General features: G+C 35.6%; 3 protein-coding genes across 8 annotated transcripts; 2 read left to right on the plus strand and 1 right to left on the minus strand.

Annotated features, from left to right (window-relative positions):
• The first annotated feature begins 1,318 nt into the window (after positions 1 to 1,318).
• On the plus strand, positions 1,319 to 4,362 carry LOC133679675 (glucan endo-1,3-beta-glucosidase 9). Its single transcript, XM_062102346.1, has 2 exons — positions 1,319 to 1,787; positions 2,800 to 4,362. Exons 1-2 carry the CDS (start codon positions 1,453 to 1,455, stop codon positions 3,905 to 3,907), a joined length of 1,443 nt encoding a protein of 480 aa, XP_061958330.1. The 5' UTR covers positions 1,319 to 1,452; the 3' UTR covers positions 3,908 to 4,362.
• A 524-nt stretch (positions 4,363 to 4,886) lies between these two features.
• On the plus strand, positions 4,887 to 10,226 carry LOC133679817 (transcription initiation factor TFIID subunit 15b). Of its 5 annotated transcripts, XR_009836214.1 has the most exons (8): positions 4,890 to 5,480; positions 5,591 to 5,699; positions 5,845 to 6,523; positions 7,029 to 7,179; positions 7,297 to 7,375; positions 8,617 to 8,828; positions 8,951 to 9,005; positions 9,677 to 10,226. XR_009836214.1 is itself a non-coding variant. In XM_062102522.1 (6 exons), the coding sequence occupies exons 1-6, from the start codon at positions 5,276 to 5,278 to the stop codon at positions 7,568 to 7,570; spliced, it is 1,233 nt and encodes a 410-aa protein (XP_061958506.1). In that variant the 5' UTR covers positions 4,887 to 5,275; the 3' UTR covers positions 7,571 to 7,943. The 5 variants fall into 5 exon arrangements, 2 of the variants coding, with proteins under 2 accessions (XP_061958506.1, XP_061958504.1); XR_009836213.1 differs by having other exon boundaries at positions 8,617 to 9,005; XR_009836212.1 differs by having other exon boundaries at positions 8,951 to 10,226.
• Positions 10,227 to 12,593: 2,367 nt separating this feature from the next.
• On the minus strand, positions 12,594 to 15,193 carry LOC133679876 (protein FLC EXPRESSOR-like). 2 transcript variants are annotated; one of them, XM_062102602.1, is made up of 4 exons: positions 14,474 to 15,193; positions 14,186 to 14,349; positions 14,024 to 14,106; positions 12,594 to 12,796 (listed from the first exon to the last, which is right to left on the minus strand). In XM_062102602.1, exons 1-4 carry the CDS (start codon positions 14,998 to 15,000, stop codon positions 12,686 to 12,688), a joined length of 885 nt encoding a protein of 294 aa, XP_061958586.1. In that variant the 5' UTR covers positions 15,001 to 15,193; the 3' UTR covers positions 12,594 to 12,685. The 2 variants fall into 2 exon arrangements, with proteins under 2 accessions (XP_061958586.1, XP_061958587.1); XM_062102603.1 differs by having other exon boundaries at positions 12,594 to 13,201.
• Between the last annotated feature and the right edge of the window lie 27 nt (positions 15,194 to 15,220).

The following is a 15,220-nucleotide window of genomic DNA, read 5'->3' on the forward strand; positions in this document are numbered from 1 at the left end:
ATTTTTAAAATTAAAAAACAAACTAAATCTAAAAAATTTCACAAGCTCTTGTCTATTTTTTTAGCATATTAAAAAAAAACAAATAACCTCATTCAACTTTAAACTCATGGAAATGTGATTGGTCAAACACTCTCTCTCTCTCTCTCTCTCTTTATTTACAAGCAATTTTCTTTCTCATCTTTAATATATAACTAGGTACTGAAATATTAAAAATACAATTAGAGAGCAATGCCAAATAAATCCTTAATGATATAGATAAAAAATCAAAAAAATATAAATTACAAATCAAAACTTTCAACAAACAAGGGCACAAATCCCTGTTCATGCAACTCTCACTCCTGCATGGCACCCACTGCATCGTGCAGTTGTTGATTGTTTGACTTGCTTTTCGGGGAAATGATTTAAATACAGTCCTTTTTAAGTGATCAACGTAGTCTGTAACTGTTTACAGAAGGTTTATCAATATTTTATCTTCTTATAAGTGTGTCTGCTTTTTAAAATTATTTTTATATTAAAATATATTAAAATAATATTTTTTTTATTTTTTAAAATTATTTTTAAAATCAGTGCATTAAAATAATTAAAAATATATAAAAAATTAATTATTAACAAATAAAATTTAAAATTTTTAAAAATACAATTTGCACCGTGTAATAGACAATTCATTCCATTTTTTTTTAGATGATTCCACTAATTAAGTTCACAACCAATTTGAAAAAAAAAACAGCATTATCTCCCTATTCAAGAAGTGAAAAAAAACAATACACACACCCACAATTATAATTATAATTATAATAATAGATGTACGAAGTTCAATCCCAGAATGTTTTGAGGGAAGAGTACCCATCAATCAAAGCAACAGGTCCAACAAAAAGATAGAACAGTAGTGTTATTTATTTATTTATTTCCTGTCATGAATTTGAAAATTCAAGGAGGGAGATAGAGGCATTAAAAAATTAATCGAAATTACTAGTTTACCCTACTAAAACATTTTTTCAATAAATATTTACGGGTTTGATTTATTATAAATCTAAATCAATGTAATTAAGTTGATTAACTTATTATCCTTTTCAAATACAATAAATATGAGTTAATTGATGCAGACACAGTGATGAATCTATTCTTAAGAAAACATCGAATGTAATAAATACTAATTAATTAACGTGATTAATTAAAAAGACATTAAAAAAATAAAAATAAAGAGGTAGTTATAAACTCGATTAATTGGTCAATTTTTTTTCCCCAAAAAAAAAAAAAAAAAATCAAAGAATTTGCTAAAATGACAACTCTGCACTGTAGTCTGCAATGGTCATACAATTTGAACAAACAAAAATCCCGACCAAACTCTTTTATGCGTTCACAGTTGGAACCATCAACTGCTTCAAACCCCACAAACCCTTCTTTTAACCCCTCCCTGACTCCACATTCCACTCCCACCCATACCAAACCAGGATGCTTCTCAATCTCTCTCTCTTTCTCCTCTTCTTAACCGCCAGTAACATCACTGTTCAAGCCATTGGTGTGAACTGGGGCACTACCTCTTCGCATCCACTACCACCAGACAAAGTGGTGGAGCTCTTGAAGTCTAACAAAATTACCAAAGTCAAGTTATTTGATGCTGACCCACTTGTGTTACAAGCTCTTTCTGGGTCTAACATTGGTGTAACTGTTGGCATTCCCAATTCCATGCTTAAAAGCTTGAATTCTTCCAAGAAAGTTGCTGAAAGCTGGGTTCATGATAATGTTACCCGCTATGTTTCTAGTGGTAACAGTGGAGTTCGAATTGAGTATGTTTCTTTACAAGTTGTTTTGGTTGCTGTTTAGTTTCTTGGTTTGATTAGTTAACGGTCTTGAATTTCTGGGCTGGTTTTAGTTTTCAAGTATCGTGTTTGGTAATGGAAATGCGTACGTGGCCATTTGTATCATATTTGTGGCTTGCCTGTTTATTTAGATTTTATCTTTCACACTTAAGGTCTGTTATTTATGTTGGGATTTGTGGCGGAAAATATGTATAGGTTTGGATTTGTCGATTGAGTGGAATGTGTAAATTGGATTTTGCAATAGTTCACTCGAAGTTCGGCGCAGAAATGAAAACGGTGGAGAAGTATTGAATTTAGGTGAACTGGAATACTTTGAAATCGAGGCTCAATAGAGTTAGCCAAGTGTTGTTTTAGGGCTGTCCAGCTTGTTGTGTTCTGCGATCGTCCTTGTTGATGTTGAGTACAGTAAATAGAGAATGTTCACTGAATTGTTGGTGCTTTAGAAAATGTTGCTCTTTGTCAAAGTATAATCTCGGGTTTTACCGAAGAATCTGATAGCTTGAATGATCTTGTTCCAGCTCGTTTATCCTTTTGGGTGCATCTACTGCTCTTGTAACGCACACTTGCATCACACATAAATAATTGTTGCTGCTTCTCTTAGTTTAAGATTAAGCAACAGATCTACATTTCAAATTACCTTTGCAAAAATATGAAAATATTTGTTGATTTTGAATGCAAATTTGCATAGGACCTGGTTTTTTAGTACCTGTCATGACCCGTGTGTGATCAAATGCAGAAAAATAATACCCAGCTTCATAGTAGTATGATTGAAAATGCCTCAAAAAATCTCTATCTCTGTTTTGCTGGCTTTCTTGGTGGTGCAAGTAGTTGTTTTGAGAGACTTAATTGTGTACCAGCCTTTTTAAAGCACCATGGAAATATGTAGCTTACCTTCTCTACTAAAATATCCTTATCAAAAGCTGCATTAGATATCAGTGTTGCTTCATTTCATTGTGCTTCTAATCAAACTATTTTGCAGGTATGTTGCTGTTGGAGATGAGCCGTTCCAACAAAGTTACGGTGAGCAGTACCATCCCTTTGTTATTGGGGCAGCCATGAACATCCAGACAGCTTTGGCCAGAGTGAGCTTGGCAAACCAGGTCAAGGTTGTGGTTCCATGTAGTTATGATACTTTTCAATCAGAATCCAGCTTGCCCTCCAAAGGACACTTCAGGCCTGACCTCAATAAAACCATGACTGAACTCCTAACGTTTCTCACTAAGCACCACTCACCATTTTTTGCTACCATCTCCCCATTTATGATTTCCCACCGAAACAAGAACATTTCTCCTGACTTTAGTCTCTTCAAAGAAACCAAGCACTCTCGTAATGATGGCCATAGAACATACAAAAACAGCTTTGACCTAGGCTACGATACCCTGGTTTCTGCGTTATCAACGGCTGGGTTTCCAGAAATGGATGTTGTTGTTGCAAAGATTGGTTGGCCTACGGATGGAGCAGCCAATGCCACCCCATCCGCTGCTGAGACATTCATGAAAGGTCTAATGGATCACCTTCATAGCAAATCAGGTACCCCTCTTAGGCCTCGGAATCCACCTATAGAGACATACATATTTAGCTTGCTAGACGAGGACCGGAGAAGCATAGTTAATGGAAATTTTGAGAGACATTGGGGAGTTTTCACCTTCGATGGTCAAGCCAAATACAATGTTGATCTTGGCCAGGGTTCCAAGAATCTAGTAAACGCACAGTATGTTGAATATCTTTCTTCCAAGTGGTGTGTTGTTAACAATAACAAGGACCTGTCTAATGCAACTGCAAGCGCCTTGGATGCATGTTCAACTGCTGATTGCACCGCACTTTCTCCTGGTGGATCCTGTTTCAATATCAGCTGGCCCGCGAATATTTCATATGCCTTCAATAACTATTACCAGGTGCATGATCAAAGGGCAGATAGTTGTGATTTTGGGGGTTTGGGTTTGATTACGACAGTTGATCCATCAGTAGGTAACTGTAGGTTTCCTGTTGAACTTCGCACTTCACATTCGGAGTCTCTGTATGGGACCTGTCTCCTCCAATGGATGATCTTGCTAACCATAAACACGATATTACACGATTTCTTGTGACGGAGGGATATCTGAGATTTGTTGCACCCTTTTGATTTGCCTCAGGTTTATGCAGTGCATGATAGTTGTTGTAGGAGGTTTGATGTGCACTGCAAGAATCTTTACACTGTTAGAGCACAGTAGTCGGAAAATGACATCGGTTGTTCCTGTCAAGATTTTGCGGTTGTTTCTTGTTGAAATGAAAAGGTTTTTCATTCACAGCATCCCAATAAATACCACTAGTTGATTGCATTCGGAAATGTCTAGCGAGTGGGGAAGGTGTGGATTGCCCGAAGGTAGAGGTTCAGGTTGGATTCTCCTTGTGGGCGAAAAAAAGGAAGCTGAAATCTGCAATTTGCTTTTAAGCCTTTACCAGTGGTGGAACCCAAGGCAAAATTAAAAAGCCTGAATTTTTTTTTGAGATTGTTCTTTGGTAATGGTGATTGGTGAGGTTATTAAAGTTCATTATCATTTCATATTTCATTTATTTTATTCTATGTCTAATAATCATACATCTACGCATCATTCTAATATTATAATCCTTCAAAATTAAAGAGACTTGCTTATTTTTATTTATTTTTAATTCACGCTTTGGTGTTAGCATTTAAAGAACTTATTTTTTTAGATGTATCAAGTTGAAGTTGGCGTGAGAGATGCATTTTGAAAATATTAATTGACATGCAAATTAATGTAAAAATATATTTTCGAAACAATAAAATAAAATAAAGAACTTCGCCATCGCAGGCATTCGGGAACTGGTACTTCATATCTGGAATTACAGGGCATGCAAATCTCTCATTATAAGTAATAATTCTAACATTGTTAAAAAAGTCTTGTAGATTTGTCATACCAGCAGTCGCCACTTGTACGTACATCTAAATTAAACCAGTCGAACCAGCAGTTGCCACTTGTACATCTCCCAGCGGTGAATAAAAAGGAAAACGTTAAATGAGTCCCCAGCATACCCACTATTTCTCAATAAAATTCCTAAACTAAAACTGTTTCAATTGGATGTCAAGTATTAAATATTAAACTGATTGTTTCCATTCATTTTTATTAATATTTGATGCAATAAACAACCCTGCGTCTAATATAATCCGGCGTTTCACTTTAGAAAGTTGTGGAGAGTAAAACAATTGGGTACTGAATTGGTAGATCTAGTTGTCTTAGGGTTAAAATGAAAATAAGGTAATTCCCTAGTACGAAGAGGTGGAAAATATCTGCCTGTCAAATATTCTGACCCTATACGATCAAGTTACAGTCGCAAAAACACAGCAGATAATATCGTTACCCTAATCTTTATCTGTCTACACCGCTTTTCGGTGAGAAAACAAAGCAAGAACCCAAAAAATTAGAAAAGAAAAAAAAAAGCTAAACAGAAACTAGATAATGTCTGGTATGTATGGTCAAGAAGGCGATTCTGGTCCTCCATCTTACGGCGGTGGTGGTGGATACGGTGGAGGCGGCCGCGGAGCTGGCGCAGGTGGATATGGAGGCTATGGCGGAGGTGGCCGCGGTGGATATGGTGGTCGAGGTGGCGGTGGGAGCGTTGGCGGCAGAGGTGGGGGATATGGTGGTAATTCGCAAAGTCGAGGTAATTAGTTAATTAATTTGTTTTTACTAGTTTGAATTCGTAACTGTTAGGGTTTTGAGATCTTTGTTTGTGATTTTGAGTATTTAACTGTTATTGGGTCTGATCTGTAGGAGATGGATACCAAGGAGGAGATCGTGGAGGCAGAGGAGGCGGCGGCGGAAGAGGTGGTGGCCGAGGTGGAAGCGGCAGGGACGGTGACTGGCCTTGCCCTGATCCAAGGTAATCTCTGTTCTGTGATTTAGTTAGGTCTTAACGCTTTTTTTATAATTTGTAATTGAAGATTTATTAGGATTGGGTTATACAATTGTTGTGTTATAGCATGTGTGAGTTTTTGTAATGGAAACTGGTGTATATGTGTATGTAGCTGTGGGAATTTGAACTTTGCAAGAAGATCCGAGTGTAATAAATGCGGTACTCCTTCTCCTTCTGCTGGCCAAAATGATCGTGGTGGTGGTAATAGAGGAGGAAGTGGTGGAGGATATGGTGGTAATCGAGGGGGGAGAGGTGGTGGTAGTTATGACGGTAATAGAAGTAGCAATTATAATGATGGAAGCAGAGGAGGTGGCAATAGAGGTGGATCTTATGGTGGTAATCAAGGAAGAGGTGATAGTGGATATAATCAGGCGCCACCACCATCTCTTCCTTCTTATGGTGGTGGTGGAGGTAATTATCCACCTCCTCCTAACTCGAACAGTGCAAATGCTAATTATGGAATGGAAGCAGTTCCTCCACCAACAAGCTATACTGGTGGACCCACAACGTACCCTCCGTCTTATGGTGGCCCTGCTAGTGGTTATGGTGGTGATGCTACGGGTGAGGTGAGGAGTGGTGGACGAGGTGGTCAGCCTGGTGGTCGTGGTGGCGGTTCACGATATCCTGGAGGTAGTGGTTATGGGGCTGCTCCTGATGATGCCCCGGCTAAAATTAAGCAGTGTGATGATAATTGTGATGATACTTGCGACAACTCAAGAATATACATATCTAATTTGCCACCTGATGTGACCATTGAAGAACTGAGAGAGCTTTTTGCTGGAATTGGACAAGTAATTCCAGATCTTTTCTTGTTATATATAAATGTATTTTGAATTTGGTAATTGCGCTGAAGTTGCTTGTTGTTTGACAGAAATTGTTGATTTTGTAATCCGCTACATAATTGCTTGTTGTTACTGTAAATTGCATTAACAAATTTGTGATTTGGTTAGTTATTGTTCCTTCTTTATCAAATTATAGTGTAAATTTATGGGAGTTTTATCTTTCAAAGAGTGTTTTCTGTTTTTTATTTCCCAAATGCATGAATTTTTTTTATCAATGCCCTTGTTTGTGGGAAAGAATTTCAATTTAGCGTTTCTTATGTAGTGGCTTCTCTTTTGTGAGGGGAATTTAGCTCCTAGTATTCATGTGCTATGGTCATAGCATGTACCAAACTTCACTATATAAATTTCCATCCCTTGTACCTATGAGGAATCCTTGAAGCTCATTCCCTTGATACAATTTTCAAGGACAAATTTTGGAGATGCACTGAAATAATGTGAAAACTGTGTCTTTTAGGTTGGAAGGATTAAGCAGAAGCGGGGTTATAAAGATCAATGGCCCTGGAATATAAAGATATACACAGATGAGAAGGGAAACAACAAAGGCGATGCATGTTTGGCTTATGAAGACCCATCTGCTGCTCACTCTGCTGGCGGTTTTTACAACAGTATTGACCATGCTACTGTTTCTCCATTTCCTATCCAGTACTTTTTTTCTTAAATAAGTTAACTAAGCATCATGAACAGATTTTTATTTTTACTTCATAACTGTGTTGGTTTTCCAGATTATGATATGAGGGGCTATAAAATCAATGTTGCAATGGCAGAGAAGTCAGCCCCGAGGCAACCTGCACATGACCACGGGTATTCCCACTAATTCCCACTAACGATGCCCTCCTTTCTTTTGACTAGCAAAAGTTTATTTCAGATGTGTTTGGGAGGTTCTGAAGCGTGCTCCTATTTGGGTACTTTATTTCTGATTGTGGGTGGTGGTATTTTTATTTTTTCATGTGCATTTTTAATTCTTACGGGGTTTCTTTCATTCCCAGGGTCAGCTAATGCTCAACTTGCTTAACACTTATGGATAGGGAGGCGTATTGCCTTGTTGGAGTTTCCTGTTTATATTGTGCTTGCTTAACCCTTAACTAAAATTAGCAATAGCAATCTAGGTGCAATCTACCAAGCTGTCCTATTTTAATGGGCCTTGGTGGGAGCTTATATAACTATTTTCTGTGACATATTTGCTTACTTTTAGAAGTTTGCTCTTTTCTTTCCCTGGTTGAATCTCAGTGATGATCCCTTATTCAGCTTTTTGAATGGGAGCATGAAACTAAAAAAAGCTGAAATAATGGGAGTGAGACTGGCACTTGACCTTTAAAAGTTATATGTAACCAGTTCAGTGGTTACTTCCCTATTATCTTTTACAGTTTCATTTCTGTGATCTCAGCTATAACTCTTTGAAACTTTGATGTTGGAAATTTTCAAAAGTTGACCTTGGGGGATGGGAGGGAGACTAGTATCTGATACTTTTAAATCTGAAGAACAAGTGTTATTAGCTTGAAGTGTTGTTTATTGTATCGAATATCATTGAGGAGTTGGATTGGCTTGCTTCTATCTTCATCACATTTAAACTTGTGTTTTGGGTTTTAATAACCCTGGGGCGTGATTGGTTACCATGCAACGAAGATGGATGACCAAATAATCTTAGTGCTTTATTTAGATGCATAATGTATTTTTGTATTGACTTCTTTGGTGCGTCCCTTATTTGGCAGAAATAGGATTAAATTTGAAATCAAATAGTCACCGTGCTTATATTATGATTTCTGGCCTGCAAAACATGTCATACTTGTCAGGAGTTTGTTCTCAGATAGGTTGAGAGTTTGACAGCTTGTTTTTTTGGAAGTTGTTTTATTAGCCTTTTCTTTTATTGAATTTGTATCTACTTTAGCTTTTCAAGAGTTCTTCCCCCCTGTCCTGGAAGTGCTTTTGTGGAAAACAAATGTTTAATTTTGACTTCCCATTTCGTTAAATGTAATCTAGATGCAGTGGTGGTTATGTAGAGGCTGCATTTTTTTTACTGTTTTTACTGATTGACTGTGCAACAGCGGTGGTAGAGGTGGCTATGGTGGTGGAGATCGACGTAGGGATAACTACCGAGATGCTGGAAATTCTGGCCCAGACAGGCATCAACATGGTGGAAACCGATCACGTCCTTACTGAGTTTCATCTCTGAGCTGTTTATGTACTAAGAATTATGATCTGAGGGTTTTAATTATATTCCATTTCCTGGGGTTGTTCTTGAACTGGAGACTAAGAGGTAGGTTGTTCACTTGCACCGAGCAGCACCCCCTTTTCTCCTTTCCTTGTTCATCTGTTGCTACCTGGAGGGGTTTCTGCTTTAGGCATGGGATTGATTTAATTGTGTGGATGTTTTTATAGAGGCAAGTGGATAAACTCCAAATTGCTTGCTGCTAAGGTAGGTTGATATTTTCAGGTGAGTTGCGCCTCTTACAAAATCACGCTTTATCCTTGTTTTAGGATGCGCAATGTGCTGCATTGTAGAAATACCTTTTGAATGAGGCATGGGAACTCGTAATTGGTGTATGCATTCCTTTCCTAGGTAATATGTCAAATAAAGTTTAAAAAAAGTTGACGGGGCCCTTCTAGCTTTGGTTTGTTATACTGATTGGGAGATAGAAATTCCACAACAATCTGTTTTGTAAGTTTTTATTTTATTTTATTTTTGTGCTCCAGTTTAATGTTGGTAGTTTATATTTTACATACAAATGGAATTTAGGCAATATTGTAGATCTGGGCAGGGCAGTTGGTCAATGAAGAAGAATCCCGTTTGTATTTATGTGTTTTTGTTATCTGGAGAGTGAACCTAGATTTTTATGAGATATGTTCCCTATTTTATCACCCAAATCTTGGTCTGCATGAAAGAATATGTTCCTGTATATGTTGAAATTACCTGCATTACTGTTTGGGATCTGCCTTGTTTTTTCCATATGATGTTTGTGAGTATTTCATAGGGATGTCTAATAGCCGTCTATATCATCACAATTTTACCTGACACAAACCATGTACATGTTGATTTCATGATCTGAAAGGTCTGTCTATGATTTGTTTTTAGTTGGTTATAGTAATTGCTATAAAATGCATTAGGATTGCTTGGTTAGATGCACTTCTGATCATGTTGCCATAACACGAGCGATCATTGAATGATGGCTGGGGTCTCTTGGGTCCACCGGTGCTCTACTGCCCATATGCCATCAACATCTCTAGTTTCTCGGCATCCAAGCTGTTAACCAGCAGTAACATGGAAGCTGCTCAAATTCTGCAGAGAAACACCTTTTTTTTTTGGTGTGGGGCGCTGCTGGTGCCTTTTTATTGCGACGATTGTCACGGTTTGTCAGAGACAAAATGACTGCTTCTTTATTGTTCTCATGCGACCTCCAACAACCTGATATCTTTGCTGTTCCTGACACTAGTCTTCTGCCATTTCGGGAGTTTAGAAAGTAAAGGTTTAGTGGGTTGGTCGGCGGTATTTGACATTTTTTTTAATAGGAAGTCGATCGATTGGTCTGGGGTTCATTCATTTTGACTGAGAATTTGACTTGTTATTTATGTAAATTAACGTTCCATTTCCTGTTTTATGATCTTGGGCGGGTTGATTTGTTGCTTCTGTGAAATGAATTTGCAAATCGTAATTTAATGGCTTGTGAGGTTCAAAACGATACGTAAAATCTAACGACCAATGCCAATATACTTGATTTGCTATTTACTGGTTTCAGTACTCGTATGTTTGCCAAGAAGTGTTTTTCTAAAAGGTACTGTTGTGACTTTTCTGTTTGGTTGCGTTTAGAAAATAAAAAAAACAAGAGTTGAATATATATATATATATATAAAATTAACATTGATGTATTGATAAAACATTTTAAAATATAAAATATTATTAGTAAATAAGAGATTACTAACATGTACAGAAGGATATATCAATATATATTTCCCCATGTTATAATTATATTAATTTAATAAATTAGTGTATATGTTGTTTTAATTTAAAATGAAATATCTTTTCATCTATAAAAGTATAAAATTAATTTGAGTTCTAAAAGCGTATTTTAGAGTTTAATAATTTTTCAATGCAAGTTCTTCACTATTTTTCAAATGAAGAAAAAACATAAACAATATAATTTTTTGAGTAATGATTATTTTTTTTATATTTAGTTAGTTTCATAAATTTAATTTTTATAATAAATCTAATATAAAGATATTTTAAGTTCACAATACAACTTTTTTATGATTATTTCTAAATTGAATGAAATAAAATTAATAATAATATATTAAATCATACAATTTTTATTATAAAGATTGGATACAAAAAAAGAAGTTTATTTAAAAAATGAGAAAATACTTGAAAGTACTATTTTTATGAAAGTTAATAGCCCAAAAATTTATTTTCAATTTATTCTCTGTAACATGACTAAAACATTAGCAAATAGATTTTGATTTTAATTTATTTTTCATGATACAACTGAAAAGTAATCTATTCTTGCAACAAACAATAATTTTGGAATTCACTTTCTAGAGGAATTTGTCGTCTATCAAACAACCGACGTCTAAAACTATTGGATATATCAAAAGGAAACGACAACATAGCCGCACAAATTTATTTATTTATTTTTATTGCTCCTACTTACATAGACGGACCAAATAAATCATTTGAAAGGATGAATTAATTACTTTCTGAAATGGTTTAGGTACACATTACACTTAGTATTTTTAGTTATTAAGAGCTTGCTTGCTTTCTTAATTTTACTGTTTAATTTTATGAAGTGAAATGTGGTTTTCCTTGTAAAACATACATAGGTTTTATTTTTTGAAAAGCTTTTGTTTTTATTGTTTAACTTTAGAAATTAAAAAGTGATTCCACGTCACGTGTATTATGTTTTACTAGTTTTTTATTCGTGACATGAAGCAAGATATAATTTTTTTTAATATTAAAAACATTGTAAAAATATTAGGAAGTAAAAAGTTTAATACATATTGATGGAAATACTTTTAAAATATTTATTTATGACATGTAAGATGAAATATTTTTCTAAAAGAAATATTAAGAAGTTGATACATCATATTAACAAGGGTCAATTATAGTTAACCATAAGATATGACATAATGATAAAATAATGGAACATAAATTGAAATAAATTAAAAATATTTAGTTATAATAAGTCAAATATTAATGGGTGAAAGTGAATAAAAATATTAAAATATAAAATAATAATAAAAAATAACTAGTATACATATATCACATCGATGGTCGACATAACAACACGGACTATAATAAATTTTACTATTATTGAAATATAAAAAGAACAGTGTTGTCTCCAAACAAATAAAAAATAGCAAATTAATCTTGTGAAAAAATGGCTAAAGATAAAGGGATTTTTTTTATATAAAAAAAATTGAAGAATTTTTTCTTTTGAAAAATAACTAATTTTAAATTGTTTTTTAAGTTACATTAGGGTCACAAGAGCTTGATATCTATTACAATATTTAAGTGTTATTATTCAATGTTTTCAAATTATCCACGAATACAAATGGTATTTCTTATTTAAAGCAAATTAGTCTTTATTTCTATCATAACCAGATATATAATTATGAATATTTTTTATTGATGGTAATGGTTAGTTTTTCTTGTTTTAAGTCATGATATGAACTATATAGATAGGTTAACTTTTGTATTTAAATTGAAATAAATACAAGTTTAAAAATTATATTAAACTACCAAAGACATTTTTTTGAGAGACAAATTAACAAGACATTTTAGATATTACTTGTAGTGTTATTTTAATTTTTTTTTTAAGTTGGCCATTAACATATTATGACAAGTTTGTGTGCTTTCTAGTCATTTTAATTCAAACAATACAATAAAAAAAATTATTCACAGCACCATATATAGTTCATTTCTAGTCTTCGTATTTACTTTCTTTAAATTCGGGGGCGTATATCCTGCTTGGGCCACTGACCATTGCCTTCGTAACATGTATTTCGAAGAAGGGAAGAAAACGGCAAGCTGTTAACTCAAAATTACGAATCACTTCACTATTGACAGCCCATCGTCAGCTACAACTTTCAAGCAAGTTCAAGGAAATAAACAAAGGAAATGAATCAGCTACGATTCCTTGTTCCCTTCTTTCTTCGTTGATACAGAAAAGAGCGACAATGCTTGTCCAAATAGTTTCTGTACATGTATCGCTTCACAGAGCTACTTTTCTTCACCTGTTTACAAAGTGGTTCACAACAGTTACATGTAAAATGCTGGTGAGGGAACAAACTGATAAAAAAAATAAAATTAAAACAGCTTCCAGTGGCCAGGTAAAGCGACCCTGTTAACCTATCATTCATGGCATGACGAGGCATTCTCCAGATAGAAAAAAAACTAAGAAGGGATCCGGCTAAAAAAGCCATAAAACAAGGCAAATTTTTGGAAGGCACAACATCTGTACCCGTGAAAGCAAAAAATTTCCTAAAGAATTTGTAACGTTCCCACAGGAAACAATATCAAGATTTTAAGATTTTGGCTGTCATGGTGAAAGAAACTCATCTATGTGCAGTGTCATGGTGGCCATTAGACATTGCTCCAGATGAAAATGTAGGAACAGAATCACTACCACCAATCTGAACCTGAAACGGTAAGGCATCTTAGAAGTTATTCGAGTGCCCGTCTTTTCTTTGGAGGTCAGAAATCACATTGTATGAGGTTCAAACATGCAATTCAAACACAAGCAGACACTTCAGTGCGAGCTCTGTTTCCATTGCGAAGTGCTCATTATGAAATTGACTTGTATGTTTTTATGCATAGAGGAGTATCTCTCTCAAATTTTGAGGTTCACCAGTAATGAGCTCAAGTGCAATACATACAGTATTAGTTTTGATTCATATCAAATCAAAATGTCTTGAAAGATGAAGCTCATAAGTAAAACTTTAACATATCTGCATTAAACAAATACAGTTCAGATGTATCTACATTATAGTCTCTACATAGATCACTTGGCATTTGCTTAGGTTAAGTAGATGGTACTGAGCGGCAATGGATTTCCATGACAACATCGTGCACAATTGACACCATTTGAAATTGCTTTTCAACTATAAGTTACTAGTCATATTTCTGAAGAGCACCAAGGTTTGAACTTGGGATCTCTATGTCCCCACTCCCTACCTCTTGAGCTATGATTTTTTGTTTAATAGGAAGCGATGAAGAATTCAAATATTTTATGGCGAATTTTGTGACTTTGATAACCTTTGCAACTTTATGTTATCATTCACGAGTTTTCATTGTGTTTCACAACAATAAGGATTCAGCAAACGTATGCAGGCACCAGCTGATATGCATCGATATATTTCAAACTAAGATATTTTTATTGATCCTATTTTCAAATGCATGTGTCAGAAATGGCACACTAAAGTTCAAAAAATTAAAAAGGCAAAAGAATAGTGAGCACACACCTGCTGCAGGCCATTAGGATCAGGATATGAACTTCCTCCATATCTCACTTCAGCGCTGCCATAGTTTCTACCGTATCCAGGACCTGAACACACACAATTCATAATGTCAAGCTCTATTATTTAAAAAAACTTTAAGAACATGTTACATTTATAGTAAGTTACTTGGGTTCCCTGCCGCGGCTGCCGCCCTTGCTCTTTTCTCTGCATTGGCCAACTCAGTGCGAAGTTTCTCAATTTCTCGAACCAAAAGAATCCTATTTTTCTCCAACACCTTTTCTTGCTCAAGATTAAATGCCCGTGTTTTCTTCTCATATTCAATAGCAGACCTAATCACACGACAATTAACATCGCATTTTTATTTTTATTTTTTAAAATTCTAATCCATCAATCAATCAACTTAATCCCTAAAATATAACCCCCCCCCTCTTTTTTTTTTTTTTTTTGTCTTACCTTCCTCTTTGAATCTCTTGCTGTACAGTTTCAATCTCCTCTTTAATAACACCCACCTGCTGCGTATCCGTTTTAGCCTTAACAATTTCACTATTCATCTCCTTCAATTGTGCAGTCATATCCTGCCGTTGCACAGTAAGTTTCTGTACATCCGTTCTTACCCGAACAAGTTCAGCACTCATAGCATCAATAGACCGTAACTCGGCGTCCAATTTCAACGATCTTTGATAGACTTCACGAATTTGATTATCTCTCTCGGCTTTAACATCAGCAGCAAGTGTTGATAAGTGACGAAGGTCTTGTTGTGACAGAGAGACTTCTTGTTTTAATGCAACGTGTGTGGCAGCGTGCCGTTGGTTGTCTAAAAGAAGGGATTGGATCTCACGGTGTTGGGTTGATATTCGGTCTTCGAGGAGGTGGTGGTGAGGTCGGGTGCGGAGGTGGCGTGGGTTGGTGGTCGAGCGAGGAAGGGGGGCGACTCGGGATAAAGGGATTTCGCGGAGTTGGAGATGGTTGCGTCCTGCCATTTTTTCTCTTTGATTCTATGCGAAGGGAGTTTTTTTTTTGGTTGGGAGTGTGAGATGGAGTTGAGGAGCGATTTGAACGGTTTAAGGGCTGAGCGCCAAGGGGCTGTTGGTTGCCACCAGTAGGAAAATTTCCAGCCAAGTCGGGGCGGGGGAGCCTCGCTCAAACCCGTCTAACAATAGATTTAAGAGAATTATTGAGTTTTTTAGTACAGATGAGTTT

Source organism: Populus nigra, chromosome 19 (genome assembly GCF_951802175.1).
Source record: "Populus nigra chromosome 19, ddPopNigr1.1, whole genome shotgun sequence".
Taxonomy (NCBI): Eukaryota; Viridiplantae; Streptophyta; class Magnoliopsida; order Malpighiales; family Salicaceae; genus Populus; species Populus nigra.